This window comes from Chelonia mydas, chromosome 3 (genome assembly GCF_015237465.2).
Source record: "Chelonia mydas isolate rCheMyd1 chromosome 3, rCheMyd1.pri.v2, whole genome shotgun sequence".
Taxonomy (NCBI): domain Eukaryota; kingdom Metazoa; phylum Chordata; order Testudines; family Cheloniidae; genus Chelonia; species Chelonia mydas.
The window spans coordinates 196,948,687-196,965,453 of record NC_057851.1 but is presented as its reverse complement, the minus strand read 5'-3'; the positions used below and the strand labels follow the sequence as shown (position 1 = coordinate 196,965,453).

The 16,767-nt window shown below is 47.8% G+C and overlaps 1 protein-coding gene across 1 annotated transcript; it reads left to right on the top strand.

Moving 5' to 3' along the window:
* Positions 1–2,521: 2,521 nt before the first annotated feature.
* Positions 2,522–9,433, top strand: CST3 (cystatin C). Its single transcript, XM_037896195.2, has 3 exons — positions 2,522–2,810; positions 7,498–7,611; positions 9,019–9,433. The coding sequence occupies exons 1-3, from the start codon at positions 2,592–2,594 to the stop codon at positions 9,094–9,096; spliced, it is 411 nt and encodes a 136-aa protein (XP_037752123.1). The 5' UTR covers positions 2,522–2,591; the 3' UTR covers positions 9,097–9,433.
* The last annotated feature ends 7,334 nt before the right edge of the window (positions 9,434–16,767 follow it).

Here is a 16,767-nt window from a genome sequence, read left to right as displayed (position 1 = left end):
TGTGGGTTGTATTAACTGATGTGATGTTACACACAACTTTGCAATCAGCGTGTGCAGGATTGAGACTCAAGTCTGTAAAGCACTCGGTAGTCAAGAAGGGCCAAGGTTAAGGGAGCTGGCACAGCCTTTTCTCTTGTGCGTTGGCATTATGGGACAGTCCCTAATTACATGATCACCTACTATTTCTTCTGCAGGACCCCATCTAATTCAGGGCAAGATTTCTCACTCTCGATCTACAGCATCTTCGGTCTAGTCCGCACTAGAAAGTGGAGTTGAACCTTACACAGGCAAAAGAATGTTTTTGCCAGAATTAGTGCTGGAGGTGACCCACCTTGATTATCATGCGCATTATAAAGAGGGGTTTCAAAGGGGGATGGGCTGTTGCCAGCAGGAGAGTGAGTTTGTATGTGTGTGTGTGGGGGGGGGGGAAGGGTGAGAAAACCTGGATTTGTGCTGGAAATGGCTCTACTTGATGATCACTTTAGATAAGCTGTTGCCAGCGGGGGAGTGGGGTGGGAGGAAGTTTTGTTTCATGGTCTCTGTGTGTATATAATGTCTTCTGCAGTTTCCACGATATGCTATGCATCCGATGAAGTGAGCTGTAGCTCACGAAAGCTCATGCTCAAATAAACTGGTTAGTCTCTAAGGTGCCACAAGTCCTCCTTTTCTTTTTACGAATACAGACTAACACGGCTGTTACTCTGAAATTTGCCAGAATACTTATACCACTTCCCTGATCAAAATAAGTTATACCAGAAAACAAGAAGTCCTTTTACTGGTATAAATGCATCTACACCAGGGCTTTTGCCAGCATAGCTATGTCAGTCAGGACTCTGTGTGTGTGTGGGTGGGGGGGCGAGAGAAGAATCACACCCCTAACCAACAGAACTATGCCAGAAAACTTGTAAACTTGTAAACACAGACCAGGCCTCACACTGCAAACAGCCTCATGGAAATCACTGAAGCAGCTTGTGGAGTAATGTGCTGCTCAATGTGAATCAATATTTCTGTGCATGTATTGGATGGTGAATGATGTAGTTGCTCAATGTTGTTCTGTTGGCAGATGTTGGTGGCTCCCAGCATGCCTGTCTGTAGTTGCTCATAGATCAGAGACCTCTTCGAGGCTAATGGCGAAATGGAAGAAGCAATTAAGCTCCTTTAGAAAGTAAGATAGCTGAAAAAAAGAGAAGCCACTGCCCAAAGCGCTGGCCACATAGAAGGCCTAGGGAAGCACTAATAGAGGAGAAATAAGAGGAATTTCCCTGAGAGGTGATTGCAAATGCAGAGGATAGTGCACTGATTGGTTTGCAGCTGTAAGTGTCCATAAGTGTCAGAAGCAGACAGGCAGGAGAAAGTACCTGAAAAGCCAGGAGAAAGCCAGACTCGCTCTAGTAGCATGGCTCTAAGGGGAAGCCAAGACAGGGACCTTTTTAGAGGCAGAGTGCTGGCTGAAAAGGCAGGTTTGGAATTATGAGCAAGGAAACTGCTTTCTGTTGTTTGTTCGTACTGTGTCCTGGGAAACATTCTTTGTAATGACATGGGATTGAACCAAAGAAATACCAAAAAGAAAAGGAGGACTTGTGGCACCTTAGAGACTAACCAATTTATTTGAGCATAAGCTTTCGTGAGCTACAGCTCACTTCATCGGATGCTCAAATAAATGGGTTAGTCTCTAAGATGCCACAAGTCCTCCTTTTCTTTTTGCAAATACCGACTAACACGGCTGCTACTCTGAAAGAAATACCAGACATAAATATCTGCCCCCTATCAGCAACTACCCACAAGGTGCCAAACTGCTAACCGCTTGGGCCAAAAGGAGCAAAGGTATTTATTTCCCCCTCCCTGTTCACTGCATGCCACGCAACCTACCCCTTGCACCTTCAAAGCTATCAGCTAAAGTGTAAATTAAGCAGTCGTGGTCTGGGGGGCTGACGTCTAGTTCATGTTTTGTCAAGCAGCGGGAGAGGAAGTTAAGGGCTGAGTGGAGCTGCCTGATGATGTTTTTAATTCAACATTCTGATGAGCTTCTTCCCTCCCAAGATTGGACTTCGATGGCGGGAAGAAAAAGAATGGAAACATTTCAAGGGCCAGGGAGAAGACGACAACTGAAATGTGCTTCCAGGTCCCCGAGGTCTGTTTGCAGACAGACAGACAGCTCCCCCTTTGCCAGGTGTAACCAACGCCAAGTGCAGGTCTGGGGGGGGTGTGTGTGCGTGTGAACGGCAAGGGGCGATGGGATCAATCGCTAAGGGGTCAGTCCCTGGGCAGACCCCCCCAGGCCCGCCCCAGGCTCGGTGACCTCGGGCTTGGCGAGGGAGGGGGGGGGGGCTGAGTTTCTGGCACGATGGCGCTGGCTCGTGTCTGGGCTCCGCGCTGCCGAAGCCAGGGGGACGCGTGTGCGCCGGGGGCAGGGGCGGGGCGGGGGCAGTGGCCCGGCGGCCCCCCCCCCCGGGCTAGGCGCGGGCTGCGGCCATGTGGGCCGGCCGGGGCGGGCCCTGCGCCGAGCCTGCCCCCCGGGCCAGGCGGGATATAGCGCGGCGCAGGGGCCGGCCCCGGGCACCGCCGCTCTCCGCCCCGGCCCGTGCAGGACGATGCGCGCCCCGTGGCTCTGGCTGGCCGCCCTGGCCCTGGCCGCCGGCGCGGCGCTGGCCAAGGACCGGCCCCCGCGGCTGCTGGGGGGGCTGATGGACGCCGAGGAGAACGACGAGGGGGTGCAGCGGGCGCTGCGCTTCGCCATGAGCGAGTACAACAAGGCCAGCAACGACAAGTACCGCAGCCGGGTGGCCGAGGTCATCCGGGCCCGCAAGCAGGTACCGCGCCCCCCGCAGCCAGGGGAGGGTCCCGGGGGGGGCACCGAGCCCGCCCCCGCCCCGCTGCCCTCCACCCCCGAGCAGAGCCCCGGGGCGCCTGAATGCAAACGCGGGCGGCCGGGGCCAGCCGCGCTCCCCGGGGGCCGGACACGGGACAGGCAGGGTGTGAATCCCTGGGGAGGGGCAGGATTGAAATCCCAGCCCCGCCCCGGCCCCCCGCCCCCGAGATCAGCAGCGGGGTGGGGTGGGGGCCCGCTCTGAGGGGAAAGCGCCCCCTGGGCAAACTTGTCGTTTTGGCACCCGGGGGTTGGGGGTGCCCTTGCCCCAGGGGGCTCCTCAGGCCCCCCAGCCCCTGGCACCCACTGAAGTGGGGCAGTGACAGCGGTGCAGGGCTCGCAGCTGGAGCCCCCCCCAGACAGCCCCAGCCCTGAGTCAGGGCCAGGGCTCAATTTCACAGGGCGGAGCCTACCAGCAATGACATTGACACCTTTGTCAGTTTCACGGCGGCTATTATTTCACATTTTGTCTCTGGCTGTCAGCCCAGGGCAGGGCTCCCAGCTGGAGCTTCCCCTCCTCCCCCCCACCCTGGGGCTGGCAGCCTCTGGTGACCCAATGTGAAATAATAGCAACAGGGAAACTGACAAGGATGTCAATGTCATTGCTGGTAGGCTCCTTGCTGTGAAATTGAGACCAGGTGCCTGGGGTCCCAGCTCTAGCTATCCGCCCCTCTGTTGCTGCCTTGGGTGGGGGGCCTGAGCCTGGCTGCCTTCCAGTGAGATTGAGAGGCAGGAAGGAGAGCCTGAGTCCCCCCCACACCCAATCCCACACTGGGAGGTAGCAGCAGGGGGGGGCTGTCAGTCCCTGTGTGGGGGCAGACCGCCAACAGGCGCTGGAAGTAACGCAGTGTCTACACAGACCCCCTTGTCCTAACTACATCAACCTAAGTTGTATGCCCCTCACGGAGCTGGCGTTATTAGTCGATGTAGTGGGTGACTTCCGTCAGCGGGAGCACCATTGTAGTGGAGACACTTGCAGAGTTAGGTCAACGTAAGCTGCCTTCCGTCAGCCTCACTATGTAGCGTAGACCGGACCCCTTGCAGGAAAACAAACCACCAAGCCAACTTTTTAAAAAAGGAAAGAGGAACAGAGAAGCAGGCAAACAGTAACCAATCAGCAGAAAGGAGTGTGTTCCTATACTTCAGTCTGGCACTTAGAATCTTTGTGGTTGATGGGGTGTAGTGCGTACAGATTAAAAAAAAAAAAAAAATATCGTGTTCCCCCCCCAGAAGATGAGAGAATGAATCATGTTAGCCCCAGCACTTAATGCACTACTTGGTGCTCAGATCCCATTGTGAGGAGGCCCCAGGAAAGAGTCTAAACACTTATCTGAAATGTCCCTCCTCAAGGGGTGGGGAAGTGGAGGGGGAAATGAGTTGGTTCCTTCTGAAAGTTTAGTGGGGGAGAGGGAGGGGGAGTTTGCCTGTTTTATCTCAGCAATATTAGGAATGTAAACTCTGCTTTTCCCAGGCCCTCGTATATGTTCTTGGAGATGTTTTCTTAATTTGAAGGGGTTGAGGTTGTTTTAATGAAAAGATTCTTAGAGGTTAACAAAGCCGAAGACTTTTAAAAAGCATTTGCTTTCGCAGTGTTTTGGGCTTCATTTCTATGGTATCTGTAATGTCATAGCCACCTGTCCCAACTGCCCAGTCATCCAGAGAGTTTCTCATGAAAAACAAGCAAGGAGAAGCGGAAATAAATTAGGGGAACAGAACCAAAATCTTTTAGGCCTTTTCTCTGCATCATAAAGAAACAAATGCCACAAACCCTTCCCTCTTCTCCTTCCTCTTCTGCAGGACATCTCTGGAGGTTGCAGTAACACTTAGTGGCCTTGACACAATTTGATCAATGCTTAAAAACAAACAAACAAAAAACCCTGGTTACTTAAATACCTAGCTCTTACACAGTGCTTTTCATTGGTAGACCAAGTGTCACAGAATTCCCGGGCAATGCTTTGGAACTGCTCCCTATGAAGCCAGTCAGGACTCTGGTGAAGTCTCCTTTCTGTGAGAAGACTGTCTTCAGGGCAAAAAGCTCACACGGCTTCCACCTTCCTGGGTCTGACCTTGGAGCATTCAGCATCCTTTGCCCCTCCGTGCGCTCCCCACAGCGAGTCCACCCAGGTGGGGTCCTGGGGAAGCCAGTGGGTCCTGTCCCAACTTTGCAGTCAGACATGACTCTCAGCCAGCCAGCAAAACAGAAGGTTTATTAGATGACAGGAACACAGGTTAAAACAGAGCTTGTAGGTACAGAGAACAGGACCCCTCAGCCGGGTCCATTTTGGGGGGCAGTGAGCCAGACAACCGTGTCTGCACTTCACTCCTTGTCCCCAGCCAGCCCAAACTGACTCACCCTCCAGGCCCTCCTCCTCTGGGCTTGGTCCCTTTCCCGGGGCCAGGAGGTCACCTGATTCCTTTGTTCTTCAACCCTTTAGCTATCACCTTGCAGGGGGGAAGGGCCGAGGCCATCAGTTGCCAGGAGACCGAGTGTCATCCATTTATGTATGCTGGCCCTTTGCTCTCCAACAATTACATCCCCTTACCCCACCACCTAGAGACTCAAGACATGCATAGGGGAAACTGACAGGTTTCAGAGTAACAGCCGTGTTAGTCTGTATTCGCAAAAAGAAAAGGAGTACTTGTGGCACCTTAGAGACTAACCAATTTATTTGAGCATAAGCTTTCGTGAGCTACAGCTCACTTCATCATGTAGCTCACGAAAGCTTATGCTCAAATAAATTGGTTAGTCTCTAAGGTGCCACAAGTACCCCTTTTCTTTTTAGGGGAAACTGAGGCACTCCTACAGTATTCCGAGGAAACATTAAGAACAGTCCCACTTCATCACACCAAGACTCTTTACAAAGGTCAGTAGCATTAGCCCCATTTTACAGATGGGGAAATGGAGGTACAGGGCAGTGAAGTGACTTCTGCAGGCTGGCCGGTGGCTGAGTAAGGAACAGAACCCAGATCTCCTGAATCCTAGTCTAGTGCTCTAGCCACTAGCCCACATTGCTACCATAAATGATGGGAGGAAGCCTATGTGAGACTTTGAAACTGAAACTGGAGGACCGTAGCAGTTACTATATTTTCTAATGCATATTGCAGTAGTGAACAGAGACCCTGATGGGGATTGAGGGCTGCTCCATTATGCTAGATAGTGTACAAACACAGAGACTGTGCCAACAGCCCAAAGCACCCTCCTGAGAAAGGAGGGTGAAAAAACACACAACAGGCATAGAAAGTGATCAGGGTTATGGCAGGCACATATCATGTTCATTCCACAATGGTTTTCTAACCTATGGACTCTCAACTGCCCTTCTGCTTTGAGTGGTTAGTCCATTTTTCTATTAACAATTAAAAAGACTGCCATCAACTGCCCCTCAATCAGAATTGTGTTTATTTTTAAACTGTCCTCACTTGCTTGTTTCAAATGCTTCACTTGGGCAATTCTCCTGTAGGATGTCAGCTGGAGAATGAGACCCTGATTTAGCAAGACACCTGAGCACCTGCGTTTGCTCCATTGAAGTCTCCTCTGCAGTGTTGCCAACCCTTGTGACCTTTAGCACAAGTCACGTGATATTTGGTGTTTTTCTTAAAGCCCCAGCTCTTGGAGTCATGCAACTACTAGGGCTGTTAAGCGATTAAAAAAAATTAATCGCAATCAATCGCGAGATTAAAAAAAATAATTGCGACTAATTGCACTGTTCAGTAATAGAATACAATTTAAATATTTTTGGAGTTTTTCTATATTTTCAAATGTGGGCATGGGGCTCCAGCTCCCCTGCTGCTGATGCCTCCCTCCTTACCCAGAGATATGCAATTACTGCATTAATTTTCTTTTCATGTAATCACAGGCGTTAACTGCGATCGACAGCACAAGTAATTACATGAGAATTTCAGCTTTCAATTTTTGGAAGGAAGGGAAAAAAAAACAAACCACTCACGGTTGCAGAGAAAAGCTTGGACCTGTGACCCCTGAAGGCTCAAAACCTAGAAGTCAAATATTTTTTTAAATGTTGGAGTCTTTGTAACATGACTTTAGACAATCCTGATTTTGGGGGCTACCACTTGTGATTTTATTTTTTTTCTTCCACTGCTTGGTATTGGCAATACTCCCGTCGATGAACTGAAGGAGTAGGAGTCAACTGCTTCAGTTCCTTTTAACTAAACATATCGATTATAGCTTTTTAAGCCAGTAAGCAAAGCTATCACATGCCTTGAGTCCGCACCTTTGGTTGTGTTTTCTGGCCTGCAAAGAGTGCTGGGTCCTTACTTTAAATTGCCACAGGCAGTCCTTTTGGATGCATGTTTGGTTTCAGCCCCTTGGACTCTCTCTCTGCTTTTCCAGTGTCACTCACTTATTCCTTCCACCTCCATTTCTTCAAGACACTTTTCTTTAGTGCTTATTGCAGTACGACCCCTAGAGGCCTCCCCTGCGATCAAATAGTGCTTGGTGCTGTACACACACCTAGGAAAAGCGTGCCTGCCACAAAGAACTCAATCCTAGACTAGCAACACAACCACAAAACAAGCCTTCCTTTTAGTCCGGTCTCTCTGATCCTCTCGGCAGATCAATGGCCTGTAGTGCAATCTATCAGTGCTGTAAACAAGCTTTTCCCCTCATTTTACAGATTGTGTCTGGAGTCAAGTACTATCTGAATGTTAAGGTTGGCCGGACAACTTGCACGAAGTCATCAACGGAAGTTCAGGACTGTGAATTTCATGAAAAACCAGATCTGGCTAAGGTATGGCATAGAAAGAGCTTAAAAACACTCAGAGGGCTAGCATATCTCTCTGACTTGTATTAAGGTATTACCTAGATGCCCCAGATCTTATCTGGGGCCCCATTGTGCTAGATGTGGTACAGACACATAGGGAGACAGTCTCTGCAGCACTTGCAGTCTTAAATGGACAAGACAGACAAAGTGTGGGAGAAGAGTGCTATTATCCCCATTTCACAGATGGGGAACTGATGCACAGAGAATAAGTGACCTTATCCAAGGTCACATGGGTCTGGCAGAGCTGGGAACATAACCCACATCTCTTCACTCTCACTCCAGAGCCTACTCCTCTGTGACATTGGTCAGTGGCACTTTAAGACGTTTCGGTCCCCAACTTATTAAAAGGTTCTTTTTGTCACTGAGGTCTACAAATAGGTTAATGGTGGCAGGGGTTAGTTGTGACAGGAGTTGAGATCTGACAGTTGCGGCAGATTTGCCAAGAATCCCAGTCCTCTGCACAGAAACAATGTGATTCAGTGGGGAATGTCGCCTGATTTCAGATCAGCTCCTTAATGACTCAACTGAGCCACAAAATGGGGTCTAATCAGAATCCAGTTTTCAATAATACTACGGCCTCATCACTATTAATGACTTCATAACTATGGGCCTAGATGATCAGATGTGTGCCTGCATGCACATTTATTGCAACAGCACATGAAATTATACACGCAGTTACTGCACGTTGCACAGCTTGCTGGTAACTTGTGTGTGCAGCTACCAGAGGTGTGCGTGCTACAGTGATACATGCACTAAATGAGTTAGCTGCACTGACATGTCCCTTTTTAAACATACACATGCGCTAGCTCTCTTCCGAAAAGCTCCATCAGAACTTGACTCCCGTTGTTGAAAGTCTTGGCTGAAGTTAGGCTCTGAGGGTATGTCTACATTGCAGTTAGACACCTGGGGCTGGCCCGTGCCAGATGACTTGGGCTAGCACAGCTTGGGCGATGGGACTGTTTAACTGCAGTGTAGACATCCCACCTCACAGGGTCCCAGAGCCCAGGCTCAAGCCAAACCCGAATGTCTACACTGCAATTAAGCAGCCCCCAAGCCTGGGCCAGCTGGCACGGGCCAGCCGTGGGTGTGGTATAGACACCCTTAGAGGAGCTAAGTGCTGAGGGCTCAGCCTTTCCTGCTGACTTTGACAGTGGTTGGGTGCCTGACACTTTGGAAAACTAGTTTTCCAACTCGGATCTACTGTTGATGAAAACTGTTGTCCCAAAATATTCACAAGTGCAGATAATTTAAAGAGCCACCATCTCAGTTCTGCAATATGCTGCTGACTTCCACAGATAGTAAATATTTGCATCCCTGGGATGACCAGTTCAATTACATGTAAACTAACTGTTCCCCTCTCCTCTTTCTCCTCAGCACGTCACTTGCAGCTTCGTAGTGTACACTGTTCCTTGGCTAAACCAAATTAGCCTGGTGGAAAATAAATGCCAATAAGCACCTGTTTGTTCCCGCACACGTCGGCAACCAGTTGTTGTAGGTTTGCTGTTTAAAAAAAAAAAAAAAAAAGCAATAATCTGAATTACCCTCTCGAGATGGGCTTCTGTCCATTGCTGTTAACTGAAATGCTTATGTATACTTGTGCTATGCAAGTAAAGCTATATAACCTTCCTTTGAAGCACAATAGAATGGTTTGTTTCTTACCTATAATTACTTTGTTCCTCCAGTCTTTCCTTTCAAATAAAACATTAACCTAACTTGTCAACATCAGAGGTTTTGAGAAATGTCTGTGTCCCTGTTACAGAAACTGTCAGAATTAAAAACTAATTAACCAGTTCTGTAGCATGTAGTCATTTTGTCATGTGTGCGTTATAAGCCTATGAACGGATGTGTTACCTACTAAAGTGGGGGAGCTAGAATAGTGCAAGCAGCTGCTTGCACAAGTTCCCCACACAGCTTTGTCCATGTAGCTCAGTCCTGACCAACAGCACTCATGCTATTTGGCCTGGGTTTTGCTGCACCAGTTGTGTGGTGTGGTTGTGTTGGAAGTCGTGTGAGAGCCTACTCATAGCACCCATATAATCCAGGCTTGGATTACGGTGGTACAAGGAACAGATCCCTCTTAATTTAAAGCTAAAATTCTGGGCAGTGAGACAGTAGCCTGAAAAGTAACTCTAGCGGTCCTAGTTGTGAAGGTATCACATTTTCAGGAGTTAACCAAGGCAGCAGTGTCTCTCTGCCTGAGTCTGCTGAGAGCCTGGAACAATAGTGCTAAGAGATGTTTACTGTCCCATCAATCCAGAAGGCGCTAAAACCAAGGAGCCCCACTGAGGGTTGAGCCCAGTTTTAATTGCCCAGGGATGCTCAGAGAACATGCACAATGTAATGGGAGGAGTGAATCATGGGGTGGAGTCTTTCTTATGGGTGGATATTTTTAAAAAAAGTGCCCCCATCATTTTGCATCCCCCTCCCTGCCCCTGAATATATCATAATCTTCAGTGCATTATAAACACCTAGACACATGGATCAGGTATCCCCAGGACAGTACTCTGAGCTCCCGGTGTTTGTAATGGTTAAACATGATACCATTTCCCCCCACAGCCTCCCCAGCAATTTCATTTCAGTCAGTGTTGTTAGAAGTACAGCACAGGGGAGGAGCAATTGCTTTCAGAGCCTGAAGGCATTTCCGCAGCAGACAAAACACCACAAATAATGGCTTTGATCTTGCAGATATGCACACAGGTGCAGAAGTGTTTGCAGCATAGTAGATATAGACCCAATACTAGATGAGGACGGTAACATTGTTAATAATGATGCAGAAGTGTTCAATACAGAAGTATTTATCTGTCAGGAAGGACGTACTCGTCTCACAGGAGGATGATGAAGTACTTTCCAGTCCATTAGTAAACAAGGAGGATGTTAAACCACATCTACTGGGGATGAACATTTTTAATTCAGCAGCCCTGCAAAACTTTCACCCAAGAGTCCAAAAAGAGTTGGCTCAGGAAATCTCAAGCCCCTTCATATTAATTTTTATGAATCTTGGAATATCTGGGAAATTCCAGAGAACTTGAAGAGTGCTGCTGTTCTGCAAATATTCAAAAAGGGGCAAGCGAGAGGAATCAGGTAATTGTAGGCCAGTTAGCCTGACATCAATCCCAGGCAAAACAGAAAAGCTGACATGGAATTAAATTGATAATAAGGATAGAATTAAATGACAGTCACCAGGGCTTTATGGAAAATAGTCTTATCAAAGAGTTTATGTGTGTGTGGTTTTTTTTTTGGGGGGGGGGGGGGGAAGAGGGTGAGAAAACCTGGATTTGTGCTGGAAATGGCCCACCTTGATTTTCATACACATTGTAAGGAGAAAGAAAAGGAGTACTTGTGGCACCTTAGAGACTAACCAATTTATTTGAGCAAATAAATTGGTTAGTCTCTAAGGTGCCACAAGTACTCCTTTTCTTTTTGCGAATACAGACTAACACGGCTGTCACTCTGAAACTTTTCCTTTTCATTTTTTGATGTGATTACAAGTTGGGTGGATAAAGGTAACTATGGAAGTAAATATAAAATATCTGCAAATTTTATCAGCAGATGACACAAAGACTGGTGGAGTGGACAGGGCAGATCTAGATTGCTTGGTAACCTGGGTCCATTCAAACAAAGTGTGTTTTAATACAGCCAATTATGCATCCAGGAATGAGGAATGCAGGCCATGCCAACAGAATGGGGGAACTGCATCCTGGAAAGAAGGTGCTGGAATGGATTTAGGAGTCGCAATAGACATGCAACTCAACATGCCTTCCCAGTTTGATGCTGTGGCCAAAAGGACTAACGCAATCCTTGGCTAAGCAGGCACGAGTGAGTAGAAACAGAGGCAATGGTACCGCTGTATATGGTATTTGGGAGCCCACATTGACTAGTTGGTACAGTTCTGGTGTCCATATTTTAAAGAGATGTTGAAAATTGGAGAGGGTGCAGAAAGGAGCTACAAAACAGAGTTGAGGGCTGGAGGATATAGAATCAGAACTGGAAAGGACCTCGAGAGGTCACCTTGTCCAGTCCCCTGCCTTATGGTGAGAGACTTCAAGAGGGCCATCTGTTTAGCTTGTCAAAAAGAAGAGTGAAAGGTGACTTGATTACAGTGGATAGACAGCAAATACAAAGGACTAATTTAGCAGCAATAGGCAGAATGCGAACCAGTGGCTTAAAGCTGAGGCCAGACAAGTTCAAATTTGAAACAAGGCACACATTTTAAACAGAGAGGGTGGTTAAGCATTGGATCAAACTACCAAGGGAAATGGTGGATTATTCTCTATCTCCCGATGTCTTCACATCAAGACTGGACGCCTTTCTGAAGATATTCTTTAGTCAAACCCCTGTTATTGGGCTCAATACAGGGGTTAACTGGGTGAGATTTAACGGGCTGGGTTATACAGGAGGTCAGACTAGATAATTCAATGGTCCATTCTGGTCTTAAATTATGACTAGGGGCCTAAATATATTATAATTCACATGTGTACGCTATATTTATGTACCACCTCAGATCACATTGTTTAATATACTATTCCTCTTCTCCCCCTCCCCAGCTGCAGCTTTCAAAGCTACTCCAGCATCGTGGTATCTCTAGGACCTAGATAGGGCAGACTCTAGTGCATGAAGTAAGACTTGAGGTATCTAACAGATAGGAAAAGCGGATAAACAGCCAGTGTAAGTCAAGATCTTTCTGTTTCTCTTTATTTCCTGCAGATGCATTGTTCTAGTCTTCATGGAGATCAGCCGGGGTGTGTGTGCACACGTGGTTGAGAGAGAGAGGAGTGAATCCGTGTGTGTGTGTGTAAAATCTGTGTGTACACAGATCTGCTTTCACCATGAAGTTACTATAATATACATTTATTAGGCTGCATTTCTGAACAGGATACAGGATTTGTTGGAATAAGATGGGGTTAGCATAGCTAAAGCCAAAAGGAAGCCACTGGCATGAAGTGAAGTGCTCAACACCACGACAAAAACCAAACTTGGTTTTTGGAACGTACAGACAATGTACGAAACAGGGAAGCTAGCTCAGGTCACAGCAGAAATGAGACACTACCTGGGCGTCAGTGAGAGCACATAGATGGGATCAGGATTAACAGCAACCTCGGGAGAAATTTTGCTGTATTCTGGACGGGGTGATAGACAACACCATGAGGGTGTTGCCATCCTTTTGCAGAAGGGAGTGGAGTGGTCCCTGCTTGGGTGGAAGTCCATCAGCAGCAGACTTATGAGAGCCAGGCTGAAAAGGAAACAATAATAATCACCCTAATTCAGTGCTATGCTCTGACAAATGACAGTGATGAAAAAGCAAAGGACAAATTCTACCTTTCACTACAGGTGGAGTTAGAGAGAGTACCACGCCATGACCTAACTATCGTCATGGGAGACCTGAATGCCAAGGTCGGTAAGGACAACACAAACACCGGAGCAATGGGGAGACATGGGTGTGGCACCATGAATGAAAATGGAGAGCGGCTTCTTGATTTCTGCAATATGAATGATCCAGTCGCCGTCGGAACCCTATTTCAACATCGTGAAATTCACAAGCTGACATGGTGTTCTCCAAATGGCAGAGATCAGAACCAGATTGACCACATGATGATCAATGGCAAATGGCGACGCTCACTGACAGATGTGAAAGTGAGAAGGGGTGCAGATGTTGACAGCCACCACCACCTTGTGACAGCCTCCAGTCGAACTAAAACTGAGAAGTGTGGGTCCACCAAACAAGGGACATAGACGCTATGACACTGACAAGCTAAAGTCCCCTGAAATACAGAAAACCTTTGTTCTGCAGTTAAAGAACAGGTTGCAGGCACCTGCTGACCTTGATGAAGAGGGGAATGCAGATGAGATCAACAAGATGTGGGACAAAGTAACAGCAATGTCTAAACAGAGCAGTGAAGCCTGTCTAGGGCACTGGCAGAAGAGAAGGAAGGAGTGATTACACTCAGTACATGGAACAGCATAGAAACCAGACAAGCCCTAAAGGAAAAAGGTTTAGGCACAAAATCCCAGGAGCTAAAGGACAAATCCATGAGCTGTATAGCAAGGCACACCGGGAGGTCAAACGCCTTGTAAGAGTGGACAAACAACATTATACTGATAATCTGGCAACAGAGGATGCAGCTGTTCATGGTGAACAAGGAACAGTCTACAAAATGACGGCTTATCAGTGGTAAACGGCAGACACCAACAAACACTCATCAGGGACAAACAAGGCCACCTACTAACAACCGAAAAAGAACAAGAAATGCGCTGGACAGAGCATTTCAAAGAATTGCTGAACAGGGAGTCAGCTAATGAGGAAGCAAACATTCAGGAGGCAGAAGAAGATCTTGATATCAACATAGACACCCCAACTAAGGAAGAGATCATTCAAGCCATCAAATCCTTAAGAAATGGGAAAGCTCCTGGCAAGGGTAACTTGAACGCAGGACTGTTCAAGGTAAATCCTGAGTTAGCAGCATCTATCCTGGCCCCTCTATGTACATCAGTCTGGGAAAGGGACAAAGTGCCGGAGGAGGGGGCCAATGGGGTTATAGTGAAGATACCAAAGAAAGGAACTCTCAGTGATTGCAATAACTGACATGGCATCACACTTTTATCTGTGCCAAGCAAGGTATGGTGCAAGACCATAGTCCAGCATATATCAGAGGCAGTTGATAGAGTTCTCAGAAAAGAGCAAGCTGGTTTTTGGAAAGGGCATGGATGCACAGACTAGATCTTCTCTCTACGCAGAGTAACAGTGCAGTGCTTAGAATGGCAACGGCAACCCTACATAAACTCCATAGACTCTGAGAAGGCTTTTACAGGACTAGCTTAAGGCGCATTCTGCAGGCACACGGAATCCCTCTCTGTATAATCATCAAAAGCTTTTATTTCAACTTTACATGCAGTGCTGATCACAGTGAGCGCAGTTTTGATATCAAAACAGGAGCACGTCAGGGGTGTGTCATGTCTGCAATCCTCTTCAACATTGCCACCGACTGGGTAATGCGGCGTGCAACAGAGACATGCCAAGAGGCATTAAATGAACACCCTTCTCATCCCTTGAAGACCTGGACTTTGCAGATGGTCTTGCTCTCCTGCCACATACCCAACACCATAGACAAGAAAAAACAACTTGACTCAACGCATTCAGACAGAAAATTGGACTGAAAAATCAACCGCAGTAAGACAGATCTCATGACCTTTAATATTGCCTCACCATCACCAGTACGGATAGAGGGTTATGTTCTCGCCAATGTAGAAACAGTCACATACTTGGGCAGCACCATCAGCCAGGATGGTGGAACAAGCCAGGACATCTGGAACAAAATCAATAAAGCCAGGAAACCTTCAGGAGCTTAAATACAGTCTGGAAATCATCAAAATACAGCACCAAAACCAAATTCAAGATTTATCAGAGCTGCGTACTTTCAATGCTACTTTATAGTGCAGAATGCTGGTGAATGAGAAAGTCCGACATGTCCAAACTGTCTTCATTCCATACAACCTGCCTCAGAAAAATCCTCCATATCTTTTGGCCCAGAACAACCTCAAACCAAGACCTATTCACACAGTGCAGCCAAGAAGATCTGAGCACCATCACTGCCAGGAGGTGTTGGAGATGGATTGCCCATGTGCTTCGGATGGAAACGGATTCCATCACCAGAGTAACATTAAGATGGACACCTGAAAGCAAGCGAAAATGAGGCCACCTGCAAAGAACATGGCGAAGAGCTGTGGAAGCCGAGCTGAAGAACCTGGGGCACAGCTGGGGAACCACTGAAAGGCTTGCCAAAAACAGACAGGAGTGGAGGAGCTTCGTCACTGCCCTAAACACCAGAGGCATAATGAGAACGTGATGATGATGATGATGATGATGATGATGATGATTGCTAAAACAGACACTGATTGTTAAAGGCCCTGGTGTAGCTTGAGCTCCTGGGTTCTAACATAGCGTTTTCATAATGAAATCCTAGCGATCAATTTGCTGCTACAGTTTCTATCCCCATTCTCTGACTTTCAGTGACAGAGGCTGGTCAACAGGGAGTGTCGTGGTTTATCACACTGTACAACATTTTGGTTTGCTACCCTGGGTACAGTGGAAGAAATCTGTTATCTCTACAGTAAAAAGGAGAAGAAATACACTTGTGTGTTTAAACACACCATAGAGAAAATGGACTACAGCAGGGTTTTCCCAAATGCACCCCCACAGCCAGGTGTTTGGTAACAGTAGCCTTGCCTCAGTTTCCCTTTGTGTCAGTTTAGAAATTTAGCACCTGGCCTCCCTCTACAGCTCCAGCCCTCTGGCTGGCCATTTGAGTCCCTCCTCTGTTAGGGTAGTAAGACCTCCACCTAAAGTCCCCCAGTCTAGTATCTCCCTTTCCCTTCTTCATCAGGGAGGGACAAAGGAAATTACAGCAGGGAAAAAAATAAAGGCGAACAGTCTTATGTTAGTACCACCACCCTGAGTCTGGGGTGTCAGCAAGCTCCACTCCCTTCCCTTTAAGGCAGCCTGCGCTGGGCAGTCAAAGGCTGCTTATTTAGGTCTTTTGCTGCCTTCCCAGGCTGCTCCCTACCTCTGGCAACCTTCCCTGGATCCTTCTGCCAGGAAATTTGTCCCTCTGCGTGGCTTGGCTCCCTCTGATCCTGTGGAGCACCTTCACAGCAGCATTCAGCCTCTCCAGCAACCCCCTGCTTTGTCTGGGTTGCAGCATTTTATCCCAGCTGTTCCTAATGGTCACTTCAGCCCAGCTGGGAGAGTGCTGGGTATCGTCATTAACTCTTTAGTGTCTGCTGTCTTGTGGGGGTTGCACATGCCATTACGTCTGCCCAGTTGAGGAAAAATAAGGCAGAAGGCCACAGACTCAAAATCCTCTTCCTCCCCTCAATCTCCTGCTGCCGGAAAATCCTGTGGGGGCAGGAGCAATGTCTGCAACTGAAATTCATCTGAGCGGGCAATAATTTGCCAAGCAGCCGGGAACGAAGGTAAGCGTTTTAACACTAGCAGGGAGGCAGAGGTGAGAAAGAGGCTGCTGGTGCAGGACCGTGGTGGAAGTGGGAGCCAGGCGAAGGCCAAAGATGGGTGTCACAAAGTCTGTGTGTGACCCTGGTCCCGTGAGTTTTTGTAAAGGACGCTCGATT

Coding starts and splice junctions, on each gene's coding strand:
- CST3 (XM_037896195.2), top strand. CDS start 2,592: ATGCGCGCCCCGTGGCTCTGGCTGGCCGCCCTGGCCCTGGCCGCCGGC. Junction 2,811..7,497: donor TCATCCGGGCCCGCAAGCAG/GTACCGCGCCCC, acceptor CTCATTTTACAG/ATTGTGTCTGGAGTCAAGTA. Junction 7,612..9,018: donor AAAAACCAGATCTGGCTAAG/GTATGGCATAGA, acceptor CTTTCTCCTCAG/CACGTCACTTGCAGCTTCGT.